Source organism: Ptiloglossa arizonensis, chromosome 9, assembly GCF_051014685.1.
Source record: "Ptiloglossa arizonensis isolate GNS036 chromosome 9, iyPtiAriz1_principal, whole genome shotgun sequence".
NCBI lineage: Eukaryota > Metazoa > Arthropoda > Insecta > Hymenoptera > Colletidae > Ptiloglossa > Ptiloglossa arizonensis.
Window position 1 is genome coordinate 13,139,474 of NC_135056.1, and position 27,461 is coordinate 13,166,934.

A 27,461-nucleotide genomic window follows, 5' to 3' on the forward strand; every position below is an offset into this window, starting at 1 on the left:
CGTTTTTCTTCGAATATCGAAATTCGCGTCTCTCTGGACGAGGAAGAACTACAAAACAAAATGTGGGAACACCACCGCGTAATTTTGTCAGCGACGATCGTAGATCGGCTAAGTAACGCGATTTTCGTTAACAAATTCATCTTTCTCTCTGTTCGTGGAATTCAATTCCTTCCTCTTTTTTTTTCTTTTTTACTTTTGTTTTTTTGGCACGTTCAAACGCGCTGGAACGGCGTAGCCCATGCACGAAAACGTTTTTGATTTCAGATACGTCGCGAACGTTTGCCAGATCATCCGGAAGATACAATGTAAACTGCGTTGCATGTCAATACAGAAACTGTATATTTTGCGTAGGATTTTTTCCCTCCTGGTTTATTGATACGCAAACATTTCGAACACGGAAAGAACAAATGCGTAGCCTGTTTTTCGGCGCCACGATATATTTACCCTAAAACTGCACCGTTATCGATGTTCCTCGCATCGATAAATATTCAGCGGCGCTTTATCCACTGAAAATGTTTCAACATGTTTACGCAATTTCTGGGTAAAAAGTTTCACGTCGGACACGGTAAATCGTTTCAACGACCACCGCGAAGAAATTATTTTCTACGCTCGAATAAACGCGGGGGTGGATTCTTCGATGGATTTCTACTTTTTCTGTTTTTTTTTTTCTCCTTCTTTTTTATCTTGCCCAACTTTTTCACGGGGAGCGTTACCCGCTAAACTCGCGAGAGGAGTCTGGAAATGAAATCTGACAAATGTCACGACACGACAGCCTCTTAGGGAACAGAGAGAGAAAGATATATATATATATATATATATATATATATATATAGAGAGAGAGAGAGAGGGCGGACATTTATGCAGCAGCCTGTCGAAGAATCGTGTGTTGTGAGAGAAATATATTCCCGCCGACTTCGGGAAGAAGTCGCGTGAATCTGATAGCTGCAGAATGTTCTTGAAATGAAGTTATGGGTCGCCTGAAAAAAGCAATAAACCATGTAGCTGTATATATTCTTCCGCGGAGAATGATTTACGTTATTTTAATATCGTAACCCGAGCCACGGGGTTGAATTTTTATCAATATCGAACGATAAATCGTAAAAGAAATCCTTTCTGCCTTTCGATTACCGAGGAAGAGGTATTAAACATCCGCGTGTACGAATCGATTGGTATTAAGAACAACGACAAAGTGGAAGATAAATTCGGAGAATACTTTCGAAGATGAATTAATTCTCTCTTCTGTTACGCTTCTATTTAGTATATTTGTTCGTAGAACGAATAGACCGTTGTCTATTTTCCAAAAGAGGAACGTGTGCTCCGTCGAAGGTACTTGCTAAAATAATTTATCTTCCACGCGCGCGTGTTATCGATCTTAATGCCAAGCAATTTACACAGCGTAGATTTTCATCGATTTTCTTCCGTTTACCTCAATTTCGTACTATCCGCGAATGTAACACATTTTTCTCTTTGAAAACACCGCGATCGCTTAGTATCACGTTCGAACGTAGCCGTCGTACGTCTGAAGCTGCCGGAACAAATCGCCGGGTAAGAGGATCGCATACGTAAAACCCAGCGATTGATCTGTTTGTCAATCGTTCGACGGTTCGTTTTTCCTCAACCTCGGCATCCCATCTGCCACGTTTCTCTCGAATATCACTTCCGGGTCTTCCAGCTGCTCCCCAAAAGCGGTCTGATTTACCAAATGATCTTTCACTCCGGGCGGTCCGACGATCGTTGACTTATACCACTCCCACGCTTCGGCCTATAAGAACTTCTGAAATATTATCTTCGGTGACATCGCTGGATTCCTTCTCGTTTCCGAAAGGGAGACTTCATCGCACGATTTTCACGAAGAGAATTGCACTTTTTCAACCGATTGGAATTGCATATCAAAGGAGAACGAAACACGAAACGGATCTTTGCGTTTAGGGGAGAAATTAATCTGTTTCGATGGAGGAGAAACGTATCACCGATTCGAGCATAGCTCGAGCAATCTCTCTTATGTAAAAGCGATAATCCGAAAATATTACGAGAGACGAACATTACAACGTATTAATATTAATAAAAGATTGTTTTGACGATACTCTTGACACGTATTTTACTTTTGAAGTATACAAGAACCTTTTTTGTAATGGAACTTACCTATGATCAAGTTTCTAAAAAAGAAAAATAAACACAGCCAAAGAAGGATGAAAATTCATTCACGAAAACCACTACGTTGTACAGTATAAAACGTACTAAAGTTACTTTCTTACCAAAGTCTCTATCTTCTCGAATGCTTATCTCCACTCCCAAAATCTCCAACTACCCTCGCGTGGAGCTCACTCCGGTGTCAGATTATACTACAATCTCGATTATTCTTTTAAACGTCAAAAGTCTCTAGAAACGGTACTGGGCGATAAAGAAGATCGGGAAAAAGTTTCCGTGAAGATTGAAAGGAGAACCGCTACCGTATATCCGATTTATATCCAAGTAGGACGCTCGGGGTAACCGGGATGATTTTTGGCCGCCGACACAAGGTTCGACCTATAGTTGCGTCGACCATTGTCTTTCTCCTATTGACTCCCAATACGATCGGCGGCTTTCACATGAATAATTCTGATTGATCTGTTTGCGAACCGAGCGACATTTCCGTTCGTTTCTCTTTCGTTTTCGTCGGTTTCTTTTCCGGTCGGGCTGTCTCTACCGTCCTTATCCGCAACCTCAATAAACGGAGTCAGTCTTCGTCCCGGTGCCAAAAAAGAGACTTCATCCGGCGGGGCGTAGTCACGTCGTCCTGGAATCGTACGTCTCGCGCATATGGAAGGGCCCAGCTTTCTCCCAGGGATAATCGAGAATCGTTGTCGTCTCGTTATACGTGGACGGGCTGCAGGGAAGCTTTCACCAGACTGCTTTTACCACCGCGGACTCATCCGCTCTACCTTTCTTATTGCTACTCCAGAGCGGTAAAACGAGAAGCGTACTCCTCCTATGGTCCCTTCATTCCGCCACAGTGCTGCTCTCTCTATCGATAGAAGCATCCGAGCTACGTACACGTTCTAAAGAAAACCTTGAATCCGTTCAACGGAAACGTATGACGCCGTACCCGAAATAGCTAGATCCGTGTGTCGTTGTACGCTCCCTGGGTGAATAATACCAGACGGTTGCCGGTCGCTTTTATCATACACGTGTTCCCCTTTATTGCTACTCAGGATATCAACGGAGGTCTTCCACTCTGGATATTTAGAGAAATGAATTCTTTCTGCGCGAGTTTCTTCGACATTTGGACATCGAGTACTAGTTTACCGGAGGGATATTAGAAACGGTGTTCCAAGTTTCTGTCGTGGTGACAATCGTTCGGGAATTGACGACAGTTGGGTCATTGGATGACCTGTAACTGTTTTAGTTAAACTCGATGATTCGATGTTAGGTAGTGTTATTGATTTCACTTTTTTGTCTTCTTAACTAGTGTTTTCGGAAAAATGTATCGTTTTCTTTCATTCGTAGTCCGTACAACTGTTATACAATTGTTACATACCTGTTGTGTAACTATTGTATAACTAGTGTATTACTACATAGCTATTGCAACGACTATCAATGTCATTTAAGGCAATGATACTCATCACTATCCATACGAGACAGTAATGGCTCATGAATGACCCCACGATCGAAGCCTCATCACACCAACGGTTAAGCGGAAGCTAATTACAGCCGAGGATGCGGCGATCGATGATTGTCGATCGATCGTTCGATCTTTCAGCCGTAGAGCTAAGCGAGTTCGAACAGTTTGAAGATTGTCTGAGAAATAAAAACCCTCGAGATTTCCGAATAATGGGAGACAACGTGCACATCAGTTGCAATTAGGTTGTTCGGTTTATCGTTACAATAAATACTCGTCTTGGAATCTCCAGATAGTAAGGAAGGATGAGTTAGGGTTTTCCCCCTCTCCAAAGAATTTTACCTAACCAGATTCCACCACCATGTCGCAATATTAAACTCAAGAGTTTACAGATTGACTAATACATTTTTATTTGCCTACTTTTCGAGGAGTGTGTCAATTTCGAAATACAAAAATTCGAATTTGACATATCGCGATACAAAACGCAAAAGTCTGCACACTTACAAATAAATTTTTATCCAGCTACTTACTTTTCTGGGAGTGTGTCAATTTCAAAATATAAAAATTCTGATTCGAGATATCGCGATACCAAACGCAAAAGTTTGCAAACTCGCGAGTAAATGTTTATTCACCTACTTACTCATCGACGAAGTGTGTCAATTTCAACGTACGCTAAATTACGATTAGTGATTCACTCTTTGGAACAGTATTCTTATAGTAACTTTCGATGCGGTGTACGTGAAATCTGGCCGGTGCGCTAATCTCCGTGACCATAATCGTAGCTACGTGAAATTTCTTATTTTCTCGATCCGCCGCGATATGGGACGCGTAACGGTATTCCACCGTGAAATGGGTTCGCATTCGTCACGCCATTGCCAGGAAATAGGAAGTCGTATAAAAAGAGACCGACTGTATCGTAAAAATGTGGTACCGGTGTAAACGGGAAGTCGCAATCCGGATGGTTCGTCAACCGATCATTTTTTTCTGCCGCGTTATTCTGTCAACGGGTCGAACGTTCACCGGTACATCGAAACCCCTTCGTCATTTTTATTTCGCGTTCAGGGCGAAGTTCAATACGACGCGTTGTTAATAATCCGGCGCATCGATCGAACGCGGTTCGTGGCGGTGTAAGGCTCAATTTCGGTCTCCATAAATTATTCATTGTTCCCGCAGCGCGCGGCGCGACGCGACGCGCGTGTAAGTAATATGTATGCGGAATACAATACGGAGAGATAATTGGTACGCTATCGAGTGCATATCCTTCGATGGATCGGCGAAGGTCGTAAATCAGGCTACCGTCCCTCCTGAATCTTGACGAGATGTCACGAGATTGTTTACAAAAATTTCACCACCGTGGAATGGTTCAACGGTAGCGAGTATAAATCATTTCACCGGAGGGGACTTTAATACAGGAGAGAAGATTTCTCGGTCAGATTTTTCGAGAGGTTACGAGATTCTTTGTACAAATTTTATCTCCGTTGAATATTTTATGCCGGTTGATATTCGAGTGCAAATTATTTTACACGAACAGAGCTTTCTCCGGGAGAAGTGAAATTTCTTTGTTGGATTTTTCGACGATGAATTAAAACGTGGGAAATGTACGAATAGTTTTTAAAGAAAAATTTGAAAGGAATTTGAATTCAATTGTTTTCGATTTTGCGCGTACGAACGTCGTTCGAGTATTATCCGTTTAAAGAACGCGTGAATTATTTACGAATACTTTCGTTATAATTTCGATGGTTCGTTGGTCGAATAAAAGATAGTTAAAATTGTGCCACTAGCGCTGAATCGGTTTTACGGTGAAACTTGCTTTATAAACAGAATTACCGTAACGGACCTATTTCGTTGCTACGCTGCTATTCTAAATACTAAAGCTCCGCGGGTTCAAAATTTACGCTAATGCGTTGCAGCGTAACCTGGAAACGTTTTCCAGTTAGAATTAATCGGAGATCATGCAGAGAACCATTTCCAAAATATAGAAATAATATCCCATTAGGAACACGGAGCTCAACTGTAACGTCGATATTCATTCAGTTAATACAAAATTTCCTCGCGAACTGTCCGCACGGTACGCGATTTGGATCTAGATTAGGCTCATAATGTAATCGCGACACCATGAAACCAAGATTATCGATTCACCATGGAATTAAAGTATCGAAAACGATAAACGTTACGTTCACAAAAAATACTCGACTTCGATACGAATCTTTATCCTTCTCGACTCAAAACACACCTAAAAAGAAAAGTGTGATCAGTACACCATGGTCTCGCACAAATCGTCAACATTGATTTTTGGTGAAAGAATCAAAAATGAAAAAAATGGCACGTATGAAAAAAGATTCAGACCATCGATCCATCGTAAAGACGTAAAAAATTAAGAAAAAAATATACATACATTGATAAAAAATTCTCGGTTCCTACTTCGGTCGATTGAAAGTTTCAAATATTCCAAATTTTGTCCAGTGTTTCCTACATCCCGAAGGATCCATTGTGAAGTAAGAATACAAAAAACTAAGAAAAAACACCGATACATTGATAAAAAATTCTCAGTTTTCACATCGATCGATGAAAAGTTTCAAATATTCCAAATTTTGTCCCGTGGTTCCTACATCCTTCAGGATCCATCGTGAAGTAAGAATACAAAAAATTAAGAAAAAAAAACGCATTCATTGATAAAAAATTCTCAGTTTCCACATCGATCGATGAAAAGTTTCAAACGTTCCAAATTTCGTCCAGTGGTTCCTAGATCCTGTGCAAACACGAACCGAATTCACAGCTTGGTACCGTCTCCGTTCGCCGCTGCGGAGGTGTAACCGAATTTTCGTCCGGGACAGGCTTCGTCGAGCGGCCGGTTCGCAAATAGGAGACGGCCCCGTGGGATATCGATATCGCGATATCCACTTTTCGAAACGACGATTCGTAGAAGTTCCTGCGGGATCTGCGGCACGGTTTCGCGTCGTTATCGCTTTAGCTCGGTACGTCCAAATTCGGTACGGAGCTGGAAATGTCTCCGCGTTGCCCTTATTCGGTTAAGCCCGGACTGTCCTGCACTTAAGCTCGCATAATTTCCGTCCTAACTAGGGAGAAATTACGCCTCCTGGTCTGTTTGCGCGAGGAAATTCGTGCGTCCACCGTCCCGTATCGTCTCCTAGCATCCCCCTCTTCCTGTTGCCCCCTCTCCCTCCCTCCCCTCTCCCCCTTGCCACGCGAACTTCCACTCCTCTTGCAACATCCACGGCCAGGTTTCCCGGAGCGTTCTGGAATTAACGTCGAGTGCAAACGTTCCACCGGGTACGAGGGTCCTCGAAACCCGAGCCTTTCTCACAATTTCTTCCCGGATTTCACTTCACGGAGGATGCAAGAATCTCTCTTCTTCCGTTGGGACGTCTGTTAGGGAAAGTTTTACCACCCTCGGTGAGCACGTGCACTGCGGTTGACGTCCGCAGCGACGATTCACCGAGCACCTGTTCCGTTTTTTTCTTTTTTTTTTTACACCTACGATCGGTTTTCGGGCACCGTTACCGGGAACAACGGCGCGCAACGTAATTGATAACGTTAACGGCGTTCGCCCGATCCGATCGATCGCGCATGATCGATGAACGCCCCACCTGGCACGGAATGCGAGTAAATTACGAAACAACGTAATATCGCTCCGCGTAGAATGTAATATTCCGCGTGCGCGCCGCGAATTAATATCGCACGACTGCCCGAAGGAGGGCAATTTTTTCCTTTTTTTTTTTTATTATTATTCACGGAGTAATTTTAACCGTTCTTTGATCCGCGAAACGTTTAAGAAACCTCGGATGGTTAACGGGCATTCATCGAGAACCGACCGTGCGAATATTTGACGTTTCGTCGCTCACGAAACGAATTCCAAGGTTGAGTTTTCAATTTCAGCGTTCCAATCTCGATGGTTAATCGACGATTGGAATTTATCTCTGAACCTTCTATCGATAATTTACCCCGCAAATATTGGGCAGACAGATTCTCGGCCTTTAAAAATAAATTTAACATCGATTTGTCTATAATTGTGTCTTCCAAGTAATTCTTATTAGCTCCGTCTCGGAACCCTCTCAAAGACATTAGCAACTGACCTGTCCAACCAGCGGCTCGCGAGTCACACGCGCGACTCCCTCTCACTTGCCCTCGTTCAATCTCCCATACTCAATCTCACGACGCAATTATTAACGAACGTAAGTAAAATGGAGTGACTTGACGATAGAAACATATGACTCGCGTCGAAGTTAGCCATTCTTGATTTACAAAATGACAAATGAATGTTTATTCACCCACTTCTCGTATCAATTTCGATCCAAAATCAATTCCGTCCTTTTCGAGAACGAAAACCGATCGGTACCTTCTCACGCTCAATACGGATCGTCGAGCGACTTAATTTGGCAAGATTTAAATACATTAAAAGAACAAAATATACTTTTCGTTTTCAACCCCAGGAAGATCGCTACCCGTCCGGAAATACCCCAAACGTATCGCGGGTCACGGTATCGAGTTCCAGATGGATACCGTACAGTCGAGCCCGAGGTTCCGGGCTATTACCGAGGAAAACGTACTCGTTAACGATACGATCGTGTAATATCCTGTAAGCAGATAAAGGTATCGGTAACGAAGCCGGTTACCGAGTGGATCAATGTTTGATCCGATGGCTGGAACTGTGTCACTCCGAAGCTGTCTACCGGTTCGATGTCGGTCGGCGAGCAGAATTTGCGTGCACCGTGTCGTCCGATAAGTCGTCGTAGCCCGATTGGTCTGTAGCGGTCGTGACACCGCCATTGCGTTCTTGTTTTTCTTGCTTTTTTTTTTCTCTCCTTCCTCTCTCGTCGATGCTTCGAAACTTCGACATTTTCGGACGTTCCAGGTCGACGCGATCGCGGCGAAAGACACCGTGCAGCGACTCCGTTTGAAATTCAGTATTTCTATGCAACTCGATCAGTATTGATTTCACATTGTACGTTTCGTCGGGCAACTGCACTGTCTAATTCGAACTCGTACTCGGAGCAGTCTCCCACCGAGTCGTGAACACGAAATTTCGAAAATATTCGATCACGGAACGCCGAGTACCGGTATTCGTAAGTTTTGTCACGCTTTACGACACGCACCTCGAGCTCGGGGTTACTTACCTTGTTCACCGAATCGTGAAACGAAAAATGTTTATCGAGATGCAAATCCATTCGACGCGGTGACGACCGATTGCAACAGCTCCGGAAGCTGCTCGAATATTTCACTTCCACCGTGTCTTCGAATTCGAAGAGTGTTAATCGTAAGGGGATTATTATAAAGGAGAACGAGTAATCGAGAATCTTGTAATATGTGGGATAATGTAATATTTAGATACTAGTGTAGGTTTGAGATAAATATGGATGTTTATACCCAGTTTGACATCCAGTCGAATTATGACCGTGAATGAAAAGTGTTTGGGACAGAGCGAACGTCATCGAGCGGATGTCTATAGTTAACAATAGAATATCGGTTTCGAGAGTGTGCATAAACCATTGGGAATGGGTTTGGAATTTTTAAACTGGAACAGACCAGCCTAAACGTATCGAAGAAAGTAAAATTTGTTACGTGTAGGCGTAACGTATTGTCGTTAACCTGTGACACTAGCAACGATGCTTATTTAATGTTCATGGGTTCGGTAATGTTCGACGATAATTCGAGAAACTTTTCATAGGTAGCTGCACGGGAACACATTTTTATTTATTTCGCGATAATTCGAGAACGTTAAGTTTCCCGTAGGGGTCTCATGTTTTATTTATTTAGCGACGATCAACGCGTACCGTGTTCGCGTTCGTGTTCGTTTCCTCGAGCTTTTAAATTTTCCAGAAGAACGAACACGGCGAAGCGGGGCCAAGAAACGCCACGGAGGACATTGCTAAATTAAATGTACCATAAAATGTCTCTTACCGGTGTTGTTCACGGGATCTCCGCCTTTCACCGGCCAGCCAACGGACAAGCTCGCCTTGGACGAAAAGCTGAAGTACGCCAAAAACTGGGATCTCGTGGTGTTCTCGTTTATCCTGGAACAAGTACAGATACGTGCGCTGAGCGTGGCTCACGTACATGGAATCCGAGTGTTTTACACGTCGAAACAATAAAAGAAACCCGGTGATAGATATCATGAGCCACGTTATTGCATGACCCACGGCCGAGTCGCGATATTTACGGTCGGCACTCGGTGTGCACGCTCGAGAATATTTATGGATCCCTGGAAAATGATACACAAGTAGTATTCGCGAACGATATCCTCGATTTTTGTTTTCTACGCCGTTTCACTTATCAAGATACCCGCGAAATACGTATACGTACATGGTGGGTGGAGAATCGGTAGCGCAATCGGTCGTGGAATTATAAAAAAAATATGGAGAAAATCTGGTATACAATTTTTTCAATCCAGAAGGATGCATCTCTTGTGCTTAGTTTTTGAGAAAATTGAATTTGAGATTTCTTACCTTCGTTTTGGTTCATCATTGCAAGTAACGCTGGAAATATCCTTCGTGTTATTGCATACGTAACTGTGCTCGACGAATCAAAGATTCTCGAATGGATCGTAAGGTATTATCGTACATGTTTTCGATCAGAACACGTTGTATCTTGGCAATTTGCAACACACGAAACGATGCTACCTGCGTACTTCCTACGGTATCCCACCAGTGCTAATGTTTATAAACACTAGCACGGACAGAGTCGACCGGTAATAGTATACGCGATAAGTAAATCTCATTTCGTACTCGAGCAAACTTCGAATTCGATTTTCTCGAAAAGGAAGCCTCGGATAGGAAACTTCAGTAGAAGTACCACATTTTCTCCTTAGTTTTTCACGCAGAATTACCTCCAGGCCGTGTTTACTCCTTTTTGTTCCATCTTGTGCAATAAGAACGCGAGAAAGTAAAAGACTGGAGTCGCTTTCAATAATTACTACTCGGTCTCTCATTGAGTTCGTACAATTTACAAAAATGATTAATTACTGCTACGTAAAAAAACAGAGGGACATTTTTACCTTCTGTGTAAAAAATATTTATTTTACACTTACGAGATTGTCAGACCGAATGGAGTTAACAGGTAAATCGCGTTTCGTGCTCGAGTAAACTTCAAATTCGATTTTCTCGAAAAGGAAACCTCGGACGCGAAAATTCTACACGAAATTTTCTCCTCATTTTTCCACGTGGAATTACCACCTGATCGATCGTACCACGATTTTCCACCCGTTTCGTGTACACACGTCGATCGAGGAATTTTGTTCGCCACCCCTATTAAAATTTAATCGCCCGCTCGATATTGTATCGCGGGACTCTTTAAAGTTTCAAACGAGCAGAGTTTCACCACCGTTCCCCTCTCTGTCTTTGGTTTCAGGACGATGGATACCAATTTGAAACTTTTGGGGGAAGATTCGACGAAAATATTCTCCGTGAGAGTGAATTTCGTAACGGGGAGTACTCGAGGGTGAAATTTAAAATCGGTATTTCCGAACGAACGAAAGAAAGAAAGGAGTGGAAAAAAAATCGAATTTCGAAGCGGTGCGCGAGCGCCCCACCACACTTGTTTCGAAACGGTTGTACCGTATATATGTGGGTACCATCGGTGCGTCGAGCCTCGATTCGCCACTTTTAGAAATCAATCAACGCCGTGCCACGGCAAATACATTTGTTCCTCGATAGATGGTACGTTTGAAAAGGGGTGGATGGGGCAGCGGCGGATGGACCGAGGGGTGGCTGTGGAGGATAATCGAACTGCACGAGCGGCGCGCGTCCTGGAAACGGAAACGTGCTTGGAAACTGATAGAGTGTATGGACGTGTTATTACGCAGAAGCAGTCGGTCGTACAATGAAAAGAATCGTGGCAAACTCGACCGTTTCTCCTCCTTCTCGTCGTCGTTGTCGTCGTCGAAAGTTCTCGCTCTCAGCTTGTACCCCGCGAAAAGTTCCGTCTCGCGAACGACCGACGATGACGAAAGAGGGAGGTCGGGACGCTTCGAACGTGTAGTTCCACGGTCCGAGAAATCGTCCTGTCGAAAAAGAAAGGAAGAAAGAAAGAAAAAAAGAGAAAGAAAAAAGAAGAAACAGGAGAAAAAAGTGGCGAGGTCGAGCGAGAGATGCTTCGACGAGATTGGCCGAACGTCGATCCGAGATCGAGGCGGTCGTTCGTCGTGCTCGAAGCGCCTGTTTAAAAAGCAAGCACGTCGAAGTCTTTCGTCGAATGGACGAGAATCGATATCTAGAACTTCCCAGCCACCCAACCACCCCGGGCCCGGCCCACCCCCCTCATCCTCACCGGGAGAAACTTGCCCTTCCAAGAAAGTATGTCCTAAATAAAAAAGGGGATAGCTTCGCGCTCCGACGTTCCGGGGCTTTTTCTTTTAATTAAACCCCGAGATATCTTACCGTGGATTCCTGCGTTTTCGAATATCTCGAGAAGCGCCGAACCGTTTCCCGAATATCCTCTTTCCAACCCTCCCGCGGGCGTTTGAACGTAAATGGCGACAGATCGTCGTAAAAGTTGAACGTAAAGAGGAGCAGGGGCTTGGATACGAGGGACGGATATTACAGCGAGTTCGACGAATGAAAATATGTGACGTTACCGGCTGAGTGTGCTGAAAGAGGGAACGACGGAAGGTAATCTTATCCTAACGCGAGGGATGTGTGTGTGTGTGTGTGTGTGTGTCGCTATAATTTCCTTTCCGATAGATAAAATACATATATTGTAATATTTATCGGGCGGTGTGAATCCGAGAGGAATAAGGAGTGCATCGAGGAGTAAATTGTTGCTTTTCTTCGCAGTTTACCAACGCGCCGAGAACTTCTTCGGAGGGTAATATAAAAGAGACGCGGTAAAAAATGTCGATTTTATTTCCTTTTTTTTTTTAAATTTTCTCATCGAAATCGATCGTCGACGAGGCAAATTGTGGTTGAACGTTTCATCGCTCGGAGTATTTCAAGTGAAATATTTCTTGAGTTTGAATCATTGATATTCCTCGTCCGTTCGATCGTAATTTTTTGTACAATAATACAACGTAGGATAGGGTTAGCGTATATATTTAATTTCAGACGTTCGACACGCCGTTGAAAATGTTCCGTAACCCCGTTACCTTTTCCCGAAACGAGACACCAGGAACGCGTTCCCGAACGGACGAACTTTTAAAAAGGTGGAAAAAAGAACGGTCGATTTTTTTCGATCGCGGTTAACCCTTTTAAAGCGAACGATACGAGGCATTAAAATGGCGCGGAGGATATCGACGGTGGTAAGTTTCCACGAGGCAATATCGGCGATATCGAGACGCGGGGCACGACACTGATGACTCCTGCGCTTTGAGACCCGACACCGATGACTCCGGGGATTTGGCACTGGAGACTAGTTTATCCGTGGAACACCGACACCGACTATCCACGGGTCGTAAGAAAGCGATTCCGACTGTGCCCGCGATAACGATGATACACGAGCCGCCGGATACCGTGTCGATGATTCCACAATCATCGTGCGCATCGACGAGCTCCCTGTTCTGGAAATCATTAGTAACGATCCCCGGATCGTGTCAGGCGATACCAAAGACGACTCGTCGATCCGGTGATTCAATACTGTTGAGACGAGGTATTTACGGTCGACATAGTGGTGAAATCCGACATAGTGAACGGATCCAGTTCGTGGGATTAGATTATGACAATCGTCGAGTCGTGGAATCGAGTATAAATAATCGTAAAGCTGGATAGTATTCGCTCTACCTAGTCTAATCGCTCGACCTACCGCATTGGGAATATCACCGATCGTACGTCGAATCGAATCGCTCGGGGGAAAGAGGAGGCGGAGTTGGAATATGGTGGGGGTAATACATGGATAGCCTTGAGCGGCCAATTCATTCCGATCAGACTTCAACCGCTAGGAATTCACGATCGATCTGAACGACTCTCGCATCGAAGGATACTGGGATTTCTGAGGTTTTCCTTATCTCGAGATACAGAGGTGACGGTACAGTGTTTCTCCAACGTGAAACAATACAGAGAGATTGACGAAACGAACGTACAACTTCGATAAATTCACCCTCCCGAAACCGAGGTTATCCAAGAATAAATTGAACTACAAACATAATCAGAGTTCCTTTGCTACTCGATCAGAGAGTACTAAAAGTGTAATATTTGCATACAATTCCTTCTGAAAAATTCTCTATTTGTCACATCAAATTTCGAAAGTACACGATTGCACACGAGTTCTGAATTACGAAAAATGCTTAGAAAAAAATGAACTCTAATACTACTAAACTTTCAAATAACCTTACTATCGTTGACGAAGCTGTCAATTAACAAGAACACCGACAAACCATCGAATATTTCTACCTTTTACGCTACAGCTTGAACAAATTTCGAGAACACCTTTAAATATAGGAAACCTGACGCGACAGACGCGTTAAGCTCGTTTCTTCGCTGCTTAATTTCATTTATCCGTAAGCTCGTTGTAAACTCAGGTTCGCGCGCGTATCGTGCGTGTTTCTCATAAATCTCCCCAATCGTGTACCATCGCGAATTATATCCACTTGTGTCTCCCGGTACCCGCGAACTTGTCGCCCTACAGAGAATTCGGGCGATAAGGAATCGATAGTAAGAAGTTGCACACGGAGAACGCAACTCGGATGCGGCTCTCGACGAGGAAGACAAGGAGCGGATTCTGGATTTCCGCAGACGAGGGGCGGTACACCGGAGACGGTGGTTCTAATTCAATTATTTAGTTAGGTCAGGTTAGCTCTAGTTGGGTTAGCGTCAGTCGGGGCCAGAGGTTACTCAAGGTACTCGTAACTCCTAATTCTATTTACTTACAATAAATCTCCTTCATTCGGCCCTTCGTCAACCGCTGTATTTGATTAGCTGCCAATTCGACGAGGTGGTTCTCGTCCTCGTCGCTATGCGTTTCGAAACTTTCGACGTTTCTTGAACCGTTCCGGTTTCGGGGCTAGTTCCGATTCACCGACAACGTTCTCCGTAATGGAGTCTAACCGCGTGATTTACAAAAGGGAGCAGCTTCTCGAAAGAGAGGCGACGTTACAAATCGCTAATAATGCGACACGAAACGAGAGTTGGCGAAAATTTAAAGGGTCAACGTATTTCTTCGTAATTTCTTCGTAAAATTCTTCGTAAAATTCTTTCGTAATTTTTTCTTCAATTAAAACCAATGGAAGGTATCCGTTAAACGAGGTAAGTGAAGTATTCGTGGTCAGGTCCGGAAATCTCTGCGCGCACTTATCTTCGCCGTGTTTTGTCCCGCGTAATTAATGTTTACTACGCGCGTACGTCCACGTTAAATAAACGAAATAAAATAAATGAATTTAGAACGTTGCTAGATAAATTTTAAACGGGGTTTATTAACCTCCGGCCGTTTCTTCACTCGACTGTACGCAGTTTCTGGAGCAAACTGTCCCGAATGTTTTTATCTTTGCAACACGAGCGTTTATTGCGAACGTTCGGCTTGTAGCGCAAAAGTGTATCGCAACGGGTCGGGAGAGACCCCGAGAAACGCGAGACAAATGAAAAACGGAGCTTATCGATCATTAGGGGTTCTTGAATTCGACCGTACAAAATTTCTTGGCTAAAAATCTCCCCAAAGTACAAAACCAAGGTTTCTCTGTAACACGATAAAACGACCAAGAGAATATGCATTTGTTACGAAAGCTGGAATCACGGAAAAGATATCGCGAGGGTCGAAGAAGACCCCGAGAAACGCGAGATAAATGAAAAACGGAGCTTATTCATCAACAGTTCTTAAATTCGACCGTACAAAATTTCTAAGCTAAAAATCTCCCAAAGTACAAAACCAAGGTCTCTCTGTGACACGATAAAACGACCAAGAGAATATGCATTCGTTACGAAAGCTGGAATCACGAAAAAGATATCGCGAGGGTCGAAGAAGACCCCGAGAAACAACTTAGATTTCGTTACAAACGAATGTAACCCAATAGAAAGAAAGTATTCAGATTGTTCCAAATTTTTCCGAACGAAAATTTTTTTTTCATCGCCTTCCCGCCTCGAGTTACTCCTTGTTGGAGAAACGATAGCGTAAGTGATCCGCGAAGGTGAACCGAGTTCCACGAACGGGAACGAATTAATGCTAGCTAGGCGCGATAAAGTTCGATCGTTGCCGTCTATCGACGTTCTGGACCTTGAAACTTTTTATCGATCCCTCGGTGACGGGGACCGTGGAGCATTTACTCGGGGCTCGGTTACGACGCCGCAGAAGGTAATCTCGGTTTTATGGGAGAAATCGATTGGCACCTGTGCGCGGAAATCTGTCGAAGCTGTCGCGGCTATAGGAAGTTGAAGGCCCTCTTGTTAACATCGAAAGGGCTGACAAAGGGGCGGTCTTGGCTCTCAACTTTGCGACCGTAGACGGTGAATAACCTTTTCTTCGTGACAGAAGGGCGGTGGGTGGTGTGGTGTGGGAGGGGCGAAGGAGAGAGGAGAGAGAAACCATTCTTGCCCTTTGAACGTGTTCTTGTTGTTATATTCGTCTGTTTTTTTTTTCTCTTCTTCTTCTTCTTCTTCTACTTCTTCCACTTCCTACTCTTTTTTTCCTTTAATTTCATTTCCGATACACGAAACGCAAGGTTAATGGGAGCGAGGAGAAATTTCCGGTTTCAAAGGAATGCCGGGGAATTCGCCGCACGGTGGAGGCACTCAACGAATCGGACGATTTACTCTCGACGGAATGAAATTGTCGTTCGTTTCTTTTTTTTTTCTTCTTTCTTTTCTTTTCTTTTCTTCTCTCCTACTCCCGAGAAGAGAAAAGAATAACGGTTTCGAGCGGTCGCGGCTGCACGCCGGCAAAGGTCAATGGACCGATTTAAAGATTCCTGGCGCGGCGACTCGGCCCGCGTGCTATTTCGAACGAGAATTAAGAACAACCCCGAGATACCAGGGTGGGGGAAAGGTTTGCGGGGTTCGTTACTGTAACGAACTTCTTTCCACGGATCGTTTCGGATTCCGATCACGTCCGTGGTTCTCCGAAAATCAGCTTCTCGCGAAACATGCTCTTTCACTCGCCGCGCGAACCTTTCCCCGATCTGTGGATCGTACGATTAAAAAGTCCCCGGTTTCATCCACGTCACGTAGGATAACGTTACGGTAACTGGCGATGGAATATACGGGAATGTGTACGATTTCGAAACGACGTACATCGAAATCGATACGATCGTTCTTCGGGACGATCGTCTCGAACGTTTGGTGGATACGTGTTCACCGAATTATAAATTCTTATCTCTCGGATCGCTTTGCACTTGTTCGTGGTTCCAAGTTCCGAGAGTAATGTGAGAGTAATCGATGATTTGTTTATCTTCACCGCGAATTTGAAGACAAATTCGAATACACCGATTTGTGGACAGTATACCGCGAGACGATTCTCTCAGATCGGTGTAACGATCTCGAATAGATGAATTTTTGGTCCAGGGAGTTATATACGAAGAAAATGTTCAAGATCTCAAGATAGTATCGTTTCGAATAGAATATTACCTATTTTGTTCCAAAAGTTATCTTCAAACGTAAACAACCGCAAGTTGCGCTCACCGAGCAATAAACGAAAATATACAGACTCGTCGAAGACTACTCCGATACTCGTTCGACGAATCGTGATTCAAAAGTTCGATGACGCTCTAAAGGGTAAAAATAACCGACAAAAGGATCCGTATTAATTATTCCCGGTGTGTTCGAACGAGTAGTATGTTACGTCGTAATTTTCGATCTATATTTAAAATCAGCCGGCAATATCCCCCTTGTGAAAGGGCAGGCGAAATTTAAGCCGCAAAGCTATATTAAACCGGTACCAGGGCCAGAGAAGAGATCGTCCAAAGCTGCTAAGCCGCGTCACAGGATCGTCCAAAAATCTATTCACCGATCTACTCGCGGCCGCTAAGCGTAATAAATATTTCACCCGCGTGTCGTGGATCCTCCCTCGTGTAACGACTGATTAATAGGTTACACGGGAATATCCGCGAAGGCTGAACCAGCGAGAATTCACGAACCGTGCCCTCCGCGAAAGAGAATCGACCGTCTCTGGTCTACACGCTGTCGGCTTCTCTCTCCCCTTTCGTATTTCATTCGCGGCGGCTTCGTCTCGAATCCTGCCCAGGAAAATAGTTATTCCCTTTACAATATTCACCCTACACTCCCTGTTCTCTTCGTCTTTGGCGCGATAAATTGGTTCGAGGCGCAGAGGCTTCTTCGAGAGTGCGTTTCCGCGACCTCTTTTATTCCCTTCGTTCAATGCGAAGCGAAAACCGGTGCACGGTTGACGAAGCTGCGTTCCAGCTCCACGCGAGATTATACGCAATTTTCTATTTTAAATTCGCCCATAAGGCCACGGTGATCAATGACGAAATCGTTGCTTTTTTCAACGCTCGAACAGACCTCGACGAGTCGCTCAGGAACCATCTTGCGAGGCAAACGCGTTCTTTATCGTTCGAACCAAGTTTCCAATCGTCGAGTCGTGCTGCTCTGAGAACGAATCTCGTGTAGAGTTTCTTGGTTCAATCGTTTCCGGTTGCAGTACTTTATTTGCGTATTCCCGCGGGAATGCTTTGAAAATTCTGCTGCGAAAAGGGCTCGTTCGTTAATTTGTACAGGTGTGTTGAATGAAGCGTTTTCTTAGCTCGTAACGAAGATATCGACTTTGTTTTTATTCTAGTTAATACAAGGGTGGTAATTGTTCAATGCGAGAGAAATTTCATTTTGAGGTAATTGCTGGGGGGAGAAGGAAAACCTCCAGCTGTTTTTATTTCATTTTAAAGAATGTTAAGGATTTGTATTTTCTCTTGGATAGTCACCTAAAAGAAATTTGTTGCACACTTGAAGATTAGCATCTCTGTACTATTTAACTACAGCGAGAATAAAGTAGATATTTCCATCGGAGTCTGAGAATACAATTATAACACTATTACATATACGTAAAATTACACGGTTCGAGCGAACGAGACGAAAGTTTCCCGTAACGATTGCAAGAATTTTCAATTTTTAACCAACCTTTTCAGACCACCGATAACACTTCTCCAAGTACAGTCAGTTTCTTCCAAGTACAGAAAGTATTCACAGTCGCTGTTGCAATAAAATTCTCCTAACCTGTGAGTCTAATTCCAATGAAAGTTTGCGTGCACTCAAAGCACAGTAGTGTCTATCCAAAACAATTTCTTTTTTCTCCACAGAAAATTCAAACTCGAATAGACTTTCGAATCGAACTCGTAGGTTTGGAAAATTTCCTTATAACGTACGAGTACTTTCGCGAGCCATTGTAACATTCGAAGAAACGTCGCGTTTGCAAAGTTTCTACCGCGAGTATTTGTACCTGGTCGAGGTTTTCCAGGTTTTCTCGACGGTTTCGAGGTGAACGGTTCCAGCCGCGACTCATACGGCGAAACGCGTCCCGACTGTTCGTTTTATGGTGGCCAGTGGTTGGTTTTCCATGCATAATCGTTCGCCAGCACGCGAGCTAGGGAAGAGAACGAGAGGAGAATCTTGACTGTCGCGGTAAAGAGCGTTATCTCGGTCACATTCGAATCTCTTAATTGCGTTATTTGCATGGAGACGAGGCTCGATCTCGCAAGAGGGTGCCACGGGGGTGGGCGAGAACGAAGGCCGGTGAATTTCTTGCGAAACTCTGCGCGGAGATTAAACGAACGGGTGGGAAAAAAAGATTGAGAACAAGGGACGTTAAGCTGTCTGGAACCCCGGTAAGCCAAAGTTTCTCCGCTTCCTTACGGTGGCCAGCATGCATTATTTATGCCGGACTTACAAGGAGCATCGCCTAATTGACAATCTCTGACTTTCATTGAACCTGCTGCGGGGATAAAACACCGAGAAATATTAAACCTGTATTTTCTATTTTTCCGGGGTACGCTCGCGCTTAGGACTTACCCTCGCAATTGGGGATGGTTTATTTATTCGATTAAACCGGCCGGAGAAATAAATACGAAACGTTATTTTTTTATCAGAAGTAGAGTCACCGGTAATAAAGTGTTTTTGTACGTTTGTATTTAATTACAGTGGCGTAATTCATCGGTTGAAAATATTTTTCTTTACATCGTGAACGTTGTCGATTATTTTCAACTCCATTTGTCGAGAAATCGTTCGAACTGGACGTGCTTAGTATTTTACAAATTCGAGGGTAGATATGAACGTCAATCGATAAAAGAAATATACGTGTAATATTTTTCATTGGTCTGTCCGTGATTGGAGTGTCATAAAAATCAGAGACTGTCGATTGGTCGTTGTTCTTTGTTGGAACGCGTGCTTGATCAATTTCGAAGGAATAGGTAGTTTCGAACACCGTTGTCGATACTCGTTGGCAATCGTTATACCTACGTCTATTCCGGGTCAATCTTCCGACGACGATAATAGAAGCGAGTCGATCTACCTGTCACGATTTAATCGAAAAGTCGACCAACGAGACAAATCCGGCGCTGCATTCGCCCCGATACAAATAGGCGCGATTGAAATATTTAAATCCTCCGTTTGGCCATTCGGTCCGTTACGTGGATGATTTATTTATACGAGCCATCGCGAACGCAACGCAGACTCGATTAAGGTAATTCCGAGCGCGTTTTAAAAATTGCAATTAAATCCCTAATTACCTCGCGAAAGAAAAAACGAGAAACTTACCCTTATAATTGCCACGAATGCGAATCAGACCTCTCGGGTACAACGCATTAAGAGAGAAAAATATTAAGTCACGTTCGAAAGGTGGTAAATGAGATTTGGGAATATCTTTGAATAAATTTCTTCTTTCTTTAGTCTCTGTATAATATTGTTCCGTAACGTATCGATACACCGTATACAATAGATGCACACCACCTTATAGCAAATATGAAAATGAAATCGGTGATCGATCATTCCCAAAATATATTCCCCGCTCCTCTTCCTCTCTATTGGAGTTTATTCGCTTTATTCGCGATCCGGATAGAATCGTCGCGCGGTTCAACGTATCGTAAACTTCGGGATCTTAAAATAAATCGTTCGTACCCGAGTGCAAATAATATTCAATCCGTATGGTATAAGGTCCGTTTAATTTCAGTGAAGGAATATACGACAAGAAACGTGTATCCATCCGTTCGGTGGAAAGTTCGCGTACGAGCTCGGAGAACTCGCTCCGGGCAAAAAATCAGACAGTCGGTAATGGCGTTTACAATCTCACCCTGTTCGAGAAGGGGGGCGAAGCTTTCCACGTCAAGATTCCGACAAATCAGCGGCGGGAATCTCGGAATACACACAGCCAGAAACAAGAATATCGGGCTCAGACGTGCATAAAGGACGCGTTCACGGGTGAAATCTGTTTCCTTTCGGAATACACCATTTTCTGGGATTACAAAATACTTCGACAGCCGGCTGGCACAGAAGAGTAAAAGCCTCTGATCGAAAGGCAGTTCGGATGTAAAGGAAATAAAGGGAGCGATGGCGCGCGAGGAAGCACACGAGAAATTCCGCAGCGTAGGGACGGTGCGGAAAAAGGGGTTGGGTAAAGGCCGCGGCGAAGAAGCTCTGTCAATTTCTTCGCACTCCGAATGTTTCGTCCTCCTCTATTCAGCCGTGAATCCATATTTCCCGGGACCAATATATCCCAGATACGTAAGTAAACAAATCTTTCGCGAGGCATTACGCCCACCGTCGCGAAATACCTACGGAGAAATTGCATTTTTATCGACAACTTCTGCGTACGTACAGTCCGCGGGAGGATATCGCGCGAGTCATCGGGGTCACCGATTATCGTATCGGGACCAACGATCACGAACGTGAACGAGAACCGTGTCCCGGGGTGGTTCTACCGAGACATCGAGACTCTCTCTATCTCACATGCGCGATTCTTGTATTGTTCTTCGATAACGAGATCGATTTCGTATTTCTCGCGATTCGCTCGCATTACTCCGTTTTGGTCGCCAACCTTGGTAAACCGTTTCTCCTCTACAGTTTCGATAGAAGTTGATCGTCGTCCGTAATTGAAATTAATTCTTTCTACAATTTTGTCCCACGTGTGTTACCATTTTCACGTGCGTCATCAACAAGTAAAGATACTCTTTTTAATCTAACCTCAAGTACACTACATTTTCAGTAGATTCTTTACAAGTTACGCTCGACGATTCTATTTCTAAAGAAGGTTATAATTTGACAAAACTCTCTTATATTGTTTCTCTTAAATTCGTGAAAGAATCTAATCTCACTTGTCGCTGTATCATCGCTAAGTCCTCTACCAATTTACCTACAAGAACTGTATTCCTCAACGAGATCGCAATATACCTGTTGTGGCGATCGTTCAAAATCCGAGCGATTTAATTTTTGCTTATTTTCGGCGAGTCCCGCTGCGCGTAAAATCGCACGGGGTGAAGGAAATCGTCCAGAAGAGAAGCCAGTAAGGACAGGACCGAGGCAAGAATGGCGACAGAAGGAGCCTTGGGTAGGAGTCCCGTTAGAACACGGCTTGTTCCTCTTTGCGGCGAGTGGAAATCCGTATCTCGCGGATCTGGAACGCGCGTGCATAGCCGCGTCGCAGCCAGTGAACCGGAAGCAACGTCGGAAGTGGCGGTGCCGTGAGGTGAGGCTCGCCGGAGGATTCTCCATCTCGATCGCGTCGCACAAGGGAAAATAAAATTTCTGCCCGGGCGGCCGACACGTGGATGTAGATAAGACGCGCGTTATCTGTCGCGCTCGGGGAGAGATTTCAGAAGGTAGCTGCCGGAGATACCGTCAAAGGAGAAACACGGGATTTCGATTCCAGCTTGGTAAAAATGGCGATCGGCTGGTATTCGAACGGCGTAACTATCCCACGAGCTTCCAAGCTGGTTAAAATACCGAACGGGACCGATTTTATTAAAGAGACGAAAGAGTCTCGACGAATGGGAAGTAAAGAAGCATTCGAAACGCAAACGAGTCGACGGAGAAATGAAAATTTAACGTAAATATAAATTTACGATTTTTTTGATCGTCTGAACTCTACTTTTCGTTGACGATTCTGGATTATTTAGACGATTCGATTTTTCTCGATCGAATTTCAAAATTATATGATAAGAAGTATTATATACTCCAAAGACTGGTTCGAAGGTTTGCAACAGTGTTTCGAGAACACCGGTTTTTCGATAGTTTCTCGGTGTAGAAGAATTTTCAAAGGATGTTACTAAACCCAGGTATACAAAAGTAGAAGGTTCGAGCTTAACAATCCCACGAAAATTATTCGACGATTTTTTTTCGCAAAGCCTTTTCAAAAATCCATAAGTTTCCTCAAAATTTGAATAGTAAGTTAGGTATTTAAAATAGGAATGAATATAGAATGTTAACGTATCGTTCTCTCGCATTCACGCACGTGACGATTTATACAGTTCACTCGCGCGTTTCCAATACGTGTCGATTTTTGGTAACGTTTGTAGAAATTCGGTGACGAACGCTCGAAAGACGGTGCGATAAGCCCGGCGGGTCAAAGCGATCGTGAACGTCTGCGTCTTCGAATCCACTTCCCTTCGATGGATTCGATTTGTAATGACAAGGGACCGCGACATTAAATCGAAGAACGACTGTTCGGGAAACACGCCCGTTGCGAAGCCACGAACGATCGTCCTGGAACATGGAAAATAACCGTCCGATCCTGAGGAGGGCTTCGCGCGGATATGGATGAGACAGGCATTATTCGCGGTATCGATAGAAGAAATCGCTGCAGCCCGCAGACCCGATGGAGGGTCTCGCTATCTCTCCGGATGAGAATTCGATCTCAGGATCCCGGAGGCACTCCTCGAGACGTCTGTCGACCGGAAACGTTCCACGGGCCCCGAACGTCGTTCGTCACGCGAAGAACAAAGACATGAATAGCGTCTAACGAAGATTTTGCCATAACAGACCAGCTGAAAGCCCGTGATTTCGAAACTCACCGCGTCGGTGAATAACGAAAATTATCGTAACGACGCGGAGGGAAAGATTTTCACCGAGGGGGACCGGAAGGGTACGAAACGCGATTCTGGAAATTTCTTTCGACGAGATGTGCTTTCTTTACATTTTTGTACCGATTATCCAGGCAAGTTGAATCGTGGATTATTTTAATAGGAAAGTTTACTTTCCGCGAAACTTACGGTTAGTTGTACGGAGCTTGGCGGGAAGAATGTATGGATGATAAAATAAGAAAAGAACATCGGAGGTTCGTAACGTTGCATTAACACTCTTCGAGCTTCTTTCGTTTTCTTTTTACATTTTTGAAAAGTTTCTTCGGAACGAAGGTATCTGTACAGACGAATTCACATTCGTGAAACTACTCTGTTTGCTTCGTTACTGTTATTTTCCGTATCGTCGAAACGATAAATATATCCGGAGAATATATACCCCCAGCTCGAAAACTCGGCCCGTCGATTCGACGCGGACGCGTAACCCGCGGGATAAACGGTAAAACAGTTCTAAGTAACGGGTGTGTCGTGAACGATGCCGCGTATCTTGGAAAAATATACGAGCCAATGGCCATTTTAACGAAGAATCGTTACAACGGATGGAAACGCGTTCCGTATGGAGGAGAGAGAACGAAAAGGAAAAAAAAAACAAAAACAAACGATTCAACGCGACGATGACCGAGAACGCGGGAAAACGAGAAGCAAGACAAGAGCGTACCCCTTCGGTGCGTTCCACGGGCCTGTATTATTTCCTCTGCCCCCCTTCTTCTAGCATAGTCATTGAATTTTGATCGATCGAGGTCCATCCTACGCTCTCGATGTTCGCGTGTTCTTTTCTTCGCGCGATAGAAAATACATTGACCCAAATCCGGTCCGCGAAGAACAAAAACCTCCTCGAAACGTTGCACCGTGCGAGGGTGGTGGTTTCGTAGGCCCACCGTTGAAAAAAAATTCCCGCGTCGAGGGTATCGATCAAGGAGAACAATTATTAAGGGAAATTCGCGAGGGAAGAGTCAAGGGGTAGGGTCACGGACGGTGACGCGAAAATCGATTACGCGGGCGACGCGAAACCTCGAGGAACGGGGGCCTTCATAGAAAGCGCCACAAAGCTCTTAATGAAACGCGTTTCGAGAAGCGGAGTAGGGGTAGGGTCGGTTCGAAGTTTCTCGCAGTTCCTTCCCTCGCCATCGAGCAATGGCAAAGGCGTAATAATTACCGGAGGTAGGAACGTTTCACCGTGACCTCGACACGGAGCGCGGGCGTAGGGGGTGTCTTTTTCCACCGTTTCCGGTCCGAAGGTCTTGTTTATTGTTCGCCGCGGAATCGATTCGGTAAGTGGGCCATCCTCGTCGACAACGAAAGCGCGAAACCGTTGACAGGGTGTCGATAACCCTCGAACCGGAGGAAATGGAAAGGTTCAGACGGGGGTAGCGGGGCCGCGGCAATCGAACTCGTAGAATACCGATAATATCTCTCCCTTTCGCCGGGGATTGCTGAAACCTGGAAGAGGGGGACGGTGGTGGTGGTTGAAGTTCGATGCATCCCACGATCTTCCCCCGTCATAACCAGTCCACGTACACCGATCCCAACCCCCTACCTACTCTCCTCTTTGCCCCCTACGGATCCTTCTTGTCGTTGGTTTCGATTCTCAAAACCGTCACGCGAGAAACTCGATATTAAAACTCCGCTCGAGTTCTCTCTGTGGTGCTTCTCCTCGAATTTCGAGAAACCAACCGGGGACGGTGGCGAGGTGTACACTGGAGGGGATTTTAATCGTCGAAGCTCGTCCGCTACCGCGATTGTAACCCAGAACCGGTACGCCGCGGGTTCCGCGCTCCGAGGAAGTTTTTCGACTTTGCGGCCTCGATGGGTAACGATACGCGGGGAAGGGTTCGGCTATGGATGGGTGGCGGTCGGGTCGGGGAGAATTCATTAAGCGCGAGTCGCGTATAACGCGGCAGCCACGATGAGGTTATATTGCTTCGTCGATACTACGAGCGAAACCGAGGGGTCTGGGAGGCTTTATAGCGCGGTGGTGCTTGCCGGAGCGAGGGATGTAATTATGGACGAAGAATGAGAATGGATACTCGTGTTTCTTGGGGCTATCGATTCGGGTAATAGACGCGTCGTTGTTGAATTTGTTGGGCCGGACCGTTTCATTGGGAAATCGATAACGAGGGGGCAGTGGAGGGAGAGGATTGGGAACGTCTGTTGGTGCACGGTGCAATTATCAGAAGGAAGGTTTAAACATTGCTTCGACGCGATGGATAGGATTTTGCGAGAATATTTACGTCGTTGACGGTTGATACTATGAAAGAGTAGCGATGGTTATCGGAAGAGTTTAGTTTTGGGAGGGAGCTAAGAATATTCTTCTTGGCAGTAGTAAAATTATAGAAACAATGTTTTAGGATTAAGATACGGAATATTCAAAATTGCATTTTATACGAATGCAGTCGGTCCAATTTTTGGCCTGTACTGTATGTATGTATAGTTAAAAAGAGAAAAAACACAATGATCACGTAATTATGTAAAAGTCATTAAAAGTAACATAAAATTCAACGTGTGTTCCACGAGGACTGATCCTCGAAATATATTTTGGTCTAGAACCTGAACAAAAAATGAACATCGACTGAAAAGATCCTCCTGTCAGAATTTGAGTAAACTAAACCAAAGCTTATCTCACACTCGTGTATTTTTTGCAAATTGTCCTTTGGTGCTCTCGGAAAAGTTAGCGTATTCTTAGGCTGCGTTCTAATCAGTGTAACGATTAAATCGTTCGTTGATCCAATCGACTAAGGAAGAAACAGTGGATAAAAGAAAATATAGAACAGGGTGAGATTATCTCTAATTTTTCCAATTGACGACTGAAAACCACGAAAACAGATATACAATTTGCAAGGGATAACGCTTCTCGATCGTTCCAATATTCTAATTAGAATATTGTACTACTTGTCGATCGATAAACTTCGATTTTAATCGACCGTATTTTTGCATCCGCGATAATGGAGACACCGAGCCGACAACGATTTATAATTCCATTCAAGTTCAAAGTTTATAACTAGCGACGGTCCCGAGAGCCAGCCATACGGGGAGTGTAATTAACGTTTCAGTAAATCCCATGCATCCCGTGTCTTTATAGTTTAACAACAGCCGGGAACTTCTTCGAACCTCCCCCACGACTTCTTGGAATTTGTGTTCCTTTTACGATAAAAGTTTCAAGAGGTTTCACATGTTTAGCATTTTGTACACGAACTCTATCCCAGATTTACAAATTGATAGTCACGTATACGCACACAGAATTTTCACTTCGATACGTCGTACACCTGTACCCTAATACGAACGCTACTTTGGTTACTTTTTAAGAAACTTTCATTCACGATTTAATGTTTATACACTTCGACGTTCCTAAATCTACTATATTCATTTATTCACAGAAAAAGACCGTTTAGTATATCGTACGGTCGTTTCTCCGTACAAAACTTAGACAAATGTTTTCTTCGTCAGATTGTCCCCAAGTTTTTCTTTCGAAGACGTTCATGGAAACTAAAAATACGTTCGAAAATAATAAATAACCCGCAATCGCGACCGTATCGTGGTCGCGAATTTTACGATACGAGCCTCCGTTCGTAATAACTGCCAACGGTGAAATTTTTCGAAACTTCTCCGAAAAATGGACCGACGAGGAACGAAGAAAAAAGAAAGAAAAAAAAAGAAATCGCACGGGCAACGGATGTTAAATCGATCGTACTTCGTTTCACCGTCGAGGCATCGATCGATTCCAACGAGGATCGAATTTGTCGGTAAACGCGCAAGTTCGAGGTGTTTCCAATTTACGCCCGCATCGCGAAACTTTGATGAAGTTTCGGCCACTGATTCAAGTCACCATAACTAGCGCAGCAGATGGTAACATGTCGAATCAATTTAGACCGATCGCATATTTGACGCAATTTGCGGGTTTAAGCGTACCTTCGCCGT

At 44.3% G+C, this 27,461-nt stretch overlaps 1 protein-coding gene across 1 annotated transcript in view; it reads right to left on the reverse strand.

Annotated features, from left to right (window-relative positions):
• LOC143150867 (uncharacterized) overlaps window positions 1-27,461 on the reverse strand; it is a 373,071-nt gene that overhangs the window by 123,286 nt on the left and 222,324 nt on the right. Inside the window, exon 6 of the mRNA XM_076319404.1 lies at window positions 9,518-9,630. Coding sequence (XP_076175519.1) covers window positions 9,518-9,630 — 113 coding nt within the window. The remainder of the gene's footprint in view (window positions 1-9,517; window positions 9,631-27,461) is intronic.